Here is a 10835-nt window from a genome sequence, read left to right on the forward strand (position 1 = left end):
CTATTCAAATTCAAATTTCGAAACCCACCTTTTGATTTTCTTTCTGTAGAATTTTTATTATTTAAATTATTCAATAAGCACTACTATAATTATTTAAAACATAATTAATTGTTTCTTAATTTATTCAATGTGTAATTGCTAGTCATTCTTTCAAGGCGTAAGTATATATTTTCTTTTCTTTACAGAGTAAAATAATATGCCTCTTTTGAATAGGTAAAGGAATATCTTTCACAGATCGGTTTGAAGATTTGGATTTGTTTGTCTTTATAATAATATTTATAATATGTAAACTACCGAGAAGTAACGTGTCTTTAAAAAGTTCCTGCCAGCATAAAAACGCTTCAAAGATTGTGCTGTACTTTCAAATGTTTTTATTTTGAAATAATCACGCAATATAATAGGTAGATAGGAATACTGTATCATCGAAGATTGCACCGGAATTGTTAACGTCCTACGTAACATCTGTCACACAATAAAGTTATAATCAATAATCTTTATGCGGTATCGACCAGATAAGATTACTATAATACCAATAAACAAGTACACTTTGTTAATTTCTAAGAATAAACCCGTGGAAATGAACGACTCCGAATTTTTAGCTCCTATATACAGACCATTGAAAGTGTACCGAAGTGACAGTGAAGAAGACAATATAGCTATTGATGCTGATTTGAAAAAACCACCGGAATATGAAGAAAAAGAGATTGAGAAAGAAGAAGAAGAAGAATTGGAATTAGAAGTTATTGATAACAACGTTTTCAATCACAGAGCGTTAAGTAAATACGCAACTACATATGAATTAGAGAAATTCGAGAAGAATCTTCTAATAATATTCAATCAAGAGAATATTTATGGTTATAAGCCGAGATTGGGCACTGAACAAGATGTGAGAGAGTTGGAAAATACGTTCTCGAGGTTCGGATTTGTAGTGGAAGAACACAAAGACTATACGAAGGATGAAATCTTTCAGGTGTTGGATACTTGTACGTATTTTGTTATCGATGTTTGTGCATGTTTTTTTAATTCTATGTAGCGTAAAGTAGATGATGTAAATAGATGAAATATTTTGTATTTGTGTCGTACCTATAAAATCGGTATATAAGGGTCTGTATCGTTACGAAGGGAAATATTTTTAATTATTAATAATGTAGGTAATTTTATAACTAAAATTAAAGATGAATGTTGTGCAGTGTATTATAGGATAGGATAGATATTTCAATTGTTTCACTAATCGATATTTTTCGCAGGTAAGTATTTGATTATGTTCTATTCTATTACCCTATTAAATTGAGGATTTTTATGTAGTCTCTCTGTTTTAACAATTTTAAAGCGGGTATCATTTTTATTTGTGCTCCAGTTTAGATTTTATTAGTGACTAGGTTTCCGCCCGCGGCTTTGCCCGCGCAGTCAAAGTAAAACTCGCATAGTTCCCGTTCCCGTGGGATTTCCGGGATTGCGTCATTTTCCCGGGATAAAAAGTAGTTAGCATAAAACCTATCCTAGTCCACGGGTAAAAAGTAGCCTATGTCCTTTCTCGGGTATCAAAATATCTCCATACTAAATTTCATGAAAATTGGTTCAGTAGTTTAGGCGTGATTGAGTAACATACAGACAGACAGAGTTACTTTCGCATAATTAGAATTGTTTTTGTATTCTAACGTAGATTTATCGAATGTATTGCCCTGTTGCTTTGATTCTAAGCCATCTCGGCTTCATGGTCACCTTTACCTCTTGGATATTGTGCTTTCCTCACGATCTTTTACCTTCAACGATTGGACAATAGCTGTCTTACCACAAAAAACTTTAGACAGGGTTTATCTTTAATCGCGGGTTCTCTTTAACCTGGTTTTGTCGTATTTCACATAGAAAACTATTAAAGTGATAGATCCCTGGTTTAAAGTTAAACTTTGTTTAAATTGTTTTGTAGTTATATTATTATGTTTTGTTTCTAGTTAAAAGGCGTGATTTCACTGACTACGGTTGCGTGGCGATCGCAGTTTTAACACACGGGACAAGGGACGGTATCCTCCGGGCAAGGGACCAGCAGTTTACCGAATTTGACATTATTGATGCATTGAAAACGCATAATAAGCCTACATTGATCACGAAGCCCAAGTTGCTGATTATTCAGGTATGGCAACACATTTTATATAAGAGATACATTTTTGAAATGAGAATGTTCAATTTGTCAAAACTTATCGAAATCCGTTCAGTGGTTGAGGGATAAAAATTAAACGTAGGTAGGGTAAACTCACCTAATTGTGTGACTCACTTAATTCGGAGATACAACGTTTGGACTCTTACACAGCGTTATAGGAGTAAAATCCAATACATTAAAATTAACCCTATAGTAGGGTAATAAAGCTTCTTTTCGTGTGCAAATTTTTGTTAAGATCGTGCGAGTGAAATAGTAACAATCACGGGATTTGTCATTGCGCCCGCCATGTTTGACGTTTCACCGGTAGCGTGCGACTGTGCTGTCATTATTTAATTAATTTTAAATAGAAAACGTGAGTTTAGGTTCATGATACTTTGACAATTAATTGTTAAAAGCATATATTATTTGTTGATACCGACAAAGGTTTTAGTAATTTTTCATTTGTTTTTGCATAATACCTTATTTCCTGGGTTCAAAAAGATAACGATTCTCAAGATTGCAACTCAAAACAGTGTCACCGAATTAACCAAGCAAACTTTTATTATTTTCAATTCGTGTATTAATAATTGTCTTCTGTACGTATACGTTAGTAGTTTAAGTCGGAAAATATTTATTTTGACTCAGGTAAAAAAGTAGGATCGCTTTCAAGCATTTTAAAAAAGTCCGTTATTTTTTTTTATCACATAATTATGTGAGTTATTTTTTTTATTTTAGACAGCATGGAGGAAGACAAAAATAAAAATAGAAAATATAATGAAATAACCCTGACATCCGCAATTCAAAGTATTCTGCAGTCAAAAATGAGTCCGTACACACTACACAGCAAACAATTTATAAAGTCCAATATTGTTTTTTTATTGTTCCCCGCTTTTGATAGTTTCTCGTTGATTAATAAATACAATTATTACTTTCAATATGTTATATTTTTTATTAATTTTATTTTTTTGTTACTTTTGTGTTAAAAAATAATAAATACTCGCATAATTCGGTTATAACAGAATTAGAGAAGTACTATCACCGAATTATAGTGATTGTCACAGAATTAGACAAGTCATCGCGGTTTGATTAAGCTCATTTTACGCTGGGTTAATTCATATGTGTTAAGATTACACTTGCTCCATATGATAAATAGAAGACTGGTTAATGTTCCTATTAAAAATAAAAATAAAATTTATAAAGTTTAACCTGTTTTTTTTTCATATTCTGTTTTGTCACAGAATTAGATGAGTTGACCCTACAGTTGTTTTACGTAAAAGTACCTACTAGTACATTTTATTTTTATATTCTTTTTCAATTGTATCTATTAGGTAGCATTAATTAAATAAAATTGTACATAAAGGAAATAAATAATTATCGGATTTGGGTTCATCGAAAGTTGCGCATAGGTATACATTTACCTAGTACCTACTTATATTATTTCGGCAAATCGTTTTATATATTAAGTACTAGGTTTCCGCCCGCGGCTTCGCCCGCGCAGTCAAAGAAAAACCCGCATAGTTCCCGTTCCCGTGGAATTTCCGGGATCGCGTCATATTCCTGGGATAAACAGTAGCCTATGGTCCTTTCTCGGGTATCAAAATATCTCCATACCAAATTTCATGAAAATTGATTCAGTAGTTTAGTCGTGATTGAGTAACAGACAGACAGACAGAGTTACTTTCGCATTTATAATATTAGTATGGATACTATTCTTTATAGAAAATAGATACCTAGATAAGCAGATTTTAGAGTAGACTTTAAATGAATTAGAATGCGATTAATATATTGAAAATGAATAGGTACCTACCTACATATATTTTTCCAAAATCATTAGTCCCGTAAAATACAACGGCTTGTGTTTAAACACCACCCAAAAAAGTACCTATTTTACTACCAAAATAAATCTAAACGGATACCAAAATAGATATACTTAAATGGTCACCAAATAACGTTTCCTAAAATATTATTAAATTAAACCATTTTTTTGTATTATTGACTAGTTACCAAAAAAATATACGGACGCCTTTAGAATACACTTTAGAGTTTAGACCAAATATTTTATTTTTTAGTATTTTACAACAAAATACTAAAAAAATTTTACTTTTTTCCAGGCTTGTAGAGGAGCAAGGGATATTCAGGGAGTTATCGTTGGAAGGAGTGCTAAAATACGAAAAGATATTGATGACGATTTCAATCCATACACATTGCCTGTTGAGGCAGATATGTTTGTTCTACATAGTTCTTATATGGGGAACCCTTCACATAGGTAAATATAAAAAATATTATATTTATGAAGAGTACGGAAAAATACAGTAAATCTTTGAAGTGTATTTAAGCGTAAAATTGACTATTATTTGATTAATTTTTTTATGTTTGTCTATCTATCGTTTGGCTATCCTTTCGTTGCGAAGTTCAAATATCATCTAATTTTCTTGATTACCGTGTATATCGCGCAAAAAATATTTTAAAACATGCATAAAATCTGTAGTTTTTTAATTTTTAGACATCAACGAAAAATTAGTTAGGTACGTAGGCGTAACGTCAAGGAACTTGCGATTTTTATAACGTAGGTATCTTAGATTTAAACTACCTTAATTATTATCTACCTACCTATACTTAATTTTTTTTATTACAGAGACGAAATAAACGGCTCCTGGCTAATACAAACATTATGCCACAAAATAAAGCTTCTATCCTCAACCCACGACTTAGAACACATTATAATAGACGTCAAACGTGAAGTAGCGATCGACAAATACCACGAAGAATACAATAGACGGACTTTAGAAATAGACACAAATAAACAAATACCAGTAGTCACATCTACATTAATAAGGAAATTATATTTTAGAAGATTTGGGGAGGAAAATAACGCGGTTTCCCATACAGATAGTAATTTAGTGCAGTCTAAGAATGAAGTGTTGGACGCGTCCAGCCCTGTGTCGTTGGAGTTTGGACCGTGTTTGTGCTTTTTGGACTATTATGCGTATATTAAGAATTGTTTGAGGTGAGTATATAGGTATATAGGTACATATTATGGATAATTATCACTAGTATAAAACAAAGTCGCTTTCTCTGTCCCTATGTCCCTTTGTATGCTTAAATCTTTAAAAATACGCAACGGATTTTGATGCGGTTTTTTTAAATAGATAGGAGTGATTCAAGAGGAAGGTTTTAGTGTATAGTTTATTAGGTTCGAGACAAAGCGGGCGAAGCCGCGGGCGATAAACTAGTAATGTACCTAATGGCTAATATTGATGATTTTAAAAGAGCAACTACGGAGTTTTTTGCCGGTTTTTCTCCGTGGAAACTGCTTTCCGAATAGATGGTAATTGGTAAAACTGTCGTGACGATTCAATAGGTAGTGCTTCTAGGAGAAGTCTGATTGAATAAATAAAAAAAAAATATATATTTTTTTGTAGATTTTTAGCTTTTTCGTGACTTTAATTGTGAAGATTTCCATCTAATGATATGGAAGTTTTTTCCAGTGCAAATTTTCGAGTGATAAATAATAGAGTTATAAATTGTGTAAAACTCGATTTTTTATATCAATACATACCTAGTATAATGTAAAATGTACAGATGTTGTATTTTTGCATCATCTTATTTTAAACGAGATAGTATTATCTTGTCAATGCTTATTATCTTTGCAAAAAAGGAAAGTCTTAGACTTTTCCATTTTATTTGTATAATGTAGAATGGTAGAGAAAATATTCGTGCAAGAAGTAATAAGCCTACGTTATGTTTACAAGCTGGGTTGGATAATTCTATCTAGGACCTAGGTAAACAAAATAGTCTTTGATCTCACAGTAATTTGACTTACATTCAAATTTAAAATGAGGATAATTTTATAAAAAAAAACTAGGTACCTTTTTCAGACAAAAAAGTTGACCTGAAAAAGAAAATCTATTTTTTTCTGCACAAATTTTATACATTTTACCTTAAAACTGTCATAGAATCATAGCATCACCCCCATAGAAATCTAAATAACAAGACACTAGAAGTCGTAAGCGCGCATGACATTGTCGCCGCTCAGATGGTGACCATACCACAAGTGCGTTCGTCGCTGTTCAGTTGCTCTAGAGACATGCGTGTGTAAACATGGTGTGTTTCAGCATTTCCCATTGCGGAAATACTTCCACAAGTTGTAATTATACTAATAAAAGAATAATATTTCATCGGTAAATATTTTTTTTTTGAAATAATGCCGTTTTTCCTTAAAATTAAAGAATATTTACAAGTATTACGAGTGTCACCATAGTAATCGAAATAACAATGAATGACACAGCCGACCATTCTTATTATCACGTTTAACACAAATTTCAACCTTATTTCTATGAGTTTATGTTCAAAGTTATATCTATTGAAAATTGACAACCTCTGTTGTAGAAAAGCCGGATTTTTTCGTATTGGAGCAAAAAGAAACAAAACGTCTCATATACTTAGGGGTGTTATTCTAACCCTCTGTAGCATTATGTAGACTGTAAGCAACATACCGTTCAAAGTCCTATAAAATTCGTAAATCTAATTTGAAAACGTTTTCAAGCACTGTTGCCCTAAGTCTACAGTCCGAACTACCGGAAAAGTACAACGGCATATCACTAGATGGAGTTACTGGCTTCAAAACACAATTCATATTGCATTCGTTTGTCAAAACGGAAGGTGACGGTTGAGTGCATATTGGAAAAATAAAAAATATAGTTTTACGAGTGGTTTTTGTCGATTTTTTTTATAAATTGGACAGGTAAGTGTTTATATTTTACGATATAATATTAAATTTGACAATTTTTTAAGATTTTCCTTGGTTTTGCTAGTATTTATTGTTTGTTGCCCACAGGCTACATCAGGCTAAAAGTGTAAACGTTTTGTTTGTTTGATCTTTTATTTATGATTATTTTTATTTTGTTACAGCATGTCTCATAAGCGCTCCCTTTGTGATTAAGACATTGCTTCTGCATTGCTTGATGGTGCAGATAGTGACGATGGCTTAGATCACGATGACGATAGCCTCGCAGACCCAGATTTTATACCAGATTTGGAAAATCTTGAGGATATTGATGTGAACTCCATAATAGACCGATCATGAAAGTAATTCGGTTGAGTTAGAAAGCGCACCATCTTGCGATACTTCTGATGGACCCCCTCAGGCAAAGAAATCACGTGAGAAGCCAGCAAAACTAAACTTACGCTGGAAAAAGAAGAACCTAGAATTGAATGAAGAACAGCTCAGATTCACAGGAAACAAGACTCTGGGTCCTGATCTTCTAGTACTGGATACTCCTTTACAATTCTTTTTACACCTCTTTCCACAGGAACTATTAAAAAAAAATTCTGAGGAGACTAATTTATATCAAGTGCAGAAAGATCCGAATAGCACTTTTCGGTTGTCTGAGGAAGACGTCAGGCAATTCATGGGTGTGGTGTATATAATGTCTCTTGTGCCATTACCTCGAGTAACAAACCACTGGAGTTCCATACTTAGGAACACCTGTAATACAGCAAGCCATGCCAGGCACGTGTATATAAAACGTCCCAATGTGGTAGGAGAGTACAATCGCCATATGGGTGGCGTCGACCTCCTTGACAGCCTCATGGGTATCTATAAGATTCGCTTGCGAAGTAAAAGATGGCCAATGCGTTTGTTTTATCATTACCTGGATCTTACGATGGTAAATTCGTGGCTTCTGTACAAAAGGGTTACTAAGGTCAAAAACTTTAAACTACCCCATCAAGCCATTATCGTCGGCAGACTTTCGCTTGGAAGTTGGTGTGACACTTTGTAAAATGGGTTTCAAACCTAGTGTATCTACTCGACGGTCTTTGGAGACTGAGATTCAAGCAAAAAAAAAAAGACCCGGCTCAGCATGTGCCACCTAAAGCAGTTCGGCAAGACCAGATTGGCCACTGGCCACAATGGTCTGATAAAAAAATTAGATGTAAGTTACCGAAGTGTAATGGATTTACTCACAACGTCTGTGAAAAATGTGGGGTAGCTTTAAAAACCAAAAATTGTTTTAGAAACTTTCATCTCTCTTAATATTGGCTGCAGAATTGTACCTTTTATTTGACCTTTTATCTCAGTGTTGCTCCTAGGCAACACTCCCTATTTTTGTAATTTTCTTGATAAATATTAAAATAAATCAAAATTCCAAAAACACGTGTATTTTATTTTTTTATTTTTAAGTCAAATCCGAAAAAACGAAATATCTTCAAGCTTATGAAGTTATGAGTGACAGAGGGCTAAAATAAACCGTAAATTCGTGCGTTAGGATACATATTCAAAAGCTTAATTTTATATTTAAGTTAGTTTTCACTAAAATCAAGCTGTCCAATAAAAGGCATAGTTTACTTGTGTGTACTGTTTAGCTTTCGGTTTAAATGTGTTGATTTTGGCGACACCGGTTTTCATACGAATTATGACATTATAGCACTTCTATGTGTCTTGTTATTTAGATTTCTATGATCACCCCCTTACGAAATCATAAATCAATATTTGACATTCCATTTGATTAAAATTCAATGAATGAATAATGCACTTTAAAAAAAACAATTGAAATCGGAAATCGGGGATTTTCAATGGCATGTATGAGTAACCGTTGATGTCATTCAAGATAATAATTGCAATGACAATCTTGATTATATATTCACGACAATAATATTATGTGATTAACTATGTTATTTAGAAAAATGTAGCTTTCTGCTGGAGAAAGAATTTATGAAATCGGCCCAGCAGTTTGTCAAAATATTGCAAACATACATACCTACTTATCAAAAATAATAATAAAGTATAAATCAAAGTAGATGTCGCTGTCTGCCTGTCCCTAAAAATCGACAATTTTCTTCTAAAACGTAAGCGCGGAAATTATCGACAAAGTATTCGTATCGTCATCGTCATGACGTCATTATTCGGTACAAATAAAAATTAGTTCCTTTCACGCACGGCAGAGGCGCTTTTTCAAATTCCCATACAAATGCTCTCAATTCGAATACTTTGAAGATAGTTTTCGTGCTTGCACTTGATAAACAATTCGTCATACAACTTACAAGATACATAGTATGTTTTGATTGATGTCTTTGAGGTTGAATTACTCATATACTTGATATACAGGGTTACTTGTAAAACACCAGCAACCTCGCAGGATAAGATAGCCAACATCATAAGTAACAACATTTGTTCTACGACTTTTCATAATTTGTTAGATTTTATTTTCATACAAAAATAAATATTCATTTAATTTTCCGTTTGAATATTATAAACTCTACGCGCATTCCAAAAATTACGTAAACAAGAAGCGAACGGGAGGGGAAAGGGGGCGTCGCGTTGTCCTTTCGATAATGAATAGAACATAGACTTACAAATGTTAGGAGAGTACAATAAAAGCTTAAAAAATCATTTAAAATTTATTTATTGCGTTATGCCAAAAGTCGTAGATCAAATGTTGTTACTTATGATGTTAGCTATCTTGTCCTGCGAGGTTGCTGGTGTTTTACAAATAACCCTGTATATAATTATGACGAATACGTTGCTTCTGTGTTATTGATGCATCCTTTTTGTTTTGTGCACAATAATGCGTCACTATATGGTAAGCGATATCAATTATTTTAATATGTAAGATGCGTTTTCTGTTATATGCTATACTAGCTTTTCGCCCGCATCTTCGCCCGCTTAGTCAAAGGAAAACCCGTATAGACAAACAAACTTACAAACTTTCTCATTTATTATATTTTTTTTATTTTCCTCGAAGAGGTCGTATCGAAAAGATCCCTATTTTATTTATAGTGGTGTTTCACTGTTGCATTGATTTTGTATGTTGTTGTAACCTAAATATATTTTTCAAGGAACTGTAAAATTACCTTAATCTGCATCAGTTGTAACATAGATTTCATGGTATTATTTCTCTCTCATGGGCCATCACACATTGGGCAGAGTTGTGCGAGTAGAGGAAATCACGTTAGTGTATAGGGCCTAAATGTCTATGATCGGTCGTCACTGTAAGTGTTTATTCGTAATCGTCGTAATGGCAGCAAACATCGACGATGATTTGTTGGGCCAACGCTGCCCATTGTGTAGAGGGCCCATGATAGAAAAATGATAGATCTTCTTTTATTTATTTTCCAACTTGCAAGTTTGCAACCACATGCTTATTGTAAATAACCTGAAATTATTATTTTTATTAATATATGATTACCTTTTACAGATTATTCCTCGACAAGAACCCCGAAGACGCGACAGCGCAGTCGTTTTTCGACATTTCCGAATCGTTTGACGACAATTTTGAGTTCAACTCAGCTAAAGAGAAAATGACTAAAGCTATTTGCAATCATTTATCTATTTATGCAAAGGACTTTGAATTTTACAAGTACCTATATATAAAAACAACTGTGGATCGGTTGAAATAGATATACATAAAAAAGATCTTGTGTTCCAAGCACACGTGTCAGAAGTGAAACTTCTTTGGCAAGATTCAAGATAGATCTAATCATGTCATGTTGAGCAAAGTGTACCCACGAAGTTTTCTGAGTTGACCAATCTTTGACAATGTACCACAGGTGAAGCCGGGGTGCACAGCTAGTTTTATAATATTTTTAATAAAGTCTAGGTTATGTTGAATGTATAGAGACCGTTTTAGGCCTCTCGATGATGTGATTTTGTAAAACGTTGGCCAATTAATTATTAATGTAAATAAAAAAAATGAAT

General features: G+C 33.2%; 1 protein-coding gene across 1 annotated transcript; it reads left to right on the forward strand.

Moving 5' to 3' along the window:
- Positions 1–496: 496 nt before the first annotated feature.
- LOC123701947 (caspase-3-like) lies at positions 497–10542 on the forward strand. The gene is made up of 5 exons (XM_045649581.1): positions 497–983; positions 1953–2131; positions 4249–4403; positions 4773–5144; positions 10336–10542. The coding sequence occupies exons 1-5, from the start codon at positions 497–499 to the stop codon at positions 10535–10537; spliced, it is 1395 nt and encodes a 464-aa protein (XP_045505537.1). The 3' UTR covers positions 10538–10542.
- The last annotated feature ends 293 nt before the right edge of the window (positions 10543–10835 follow it).

Source organism: Colias croceus, chromosome 22, assembly GCF_905220415.1.
Source record: "Colias croceus chromosome 22, ilColCroc2.1".
Lineage (NCBI taxonomy): Eukaryota > Metazoa > Arthropoda > Insecta > Lepidoptera > Pieridae > Colias > Colias croceus.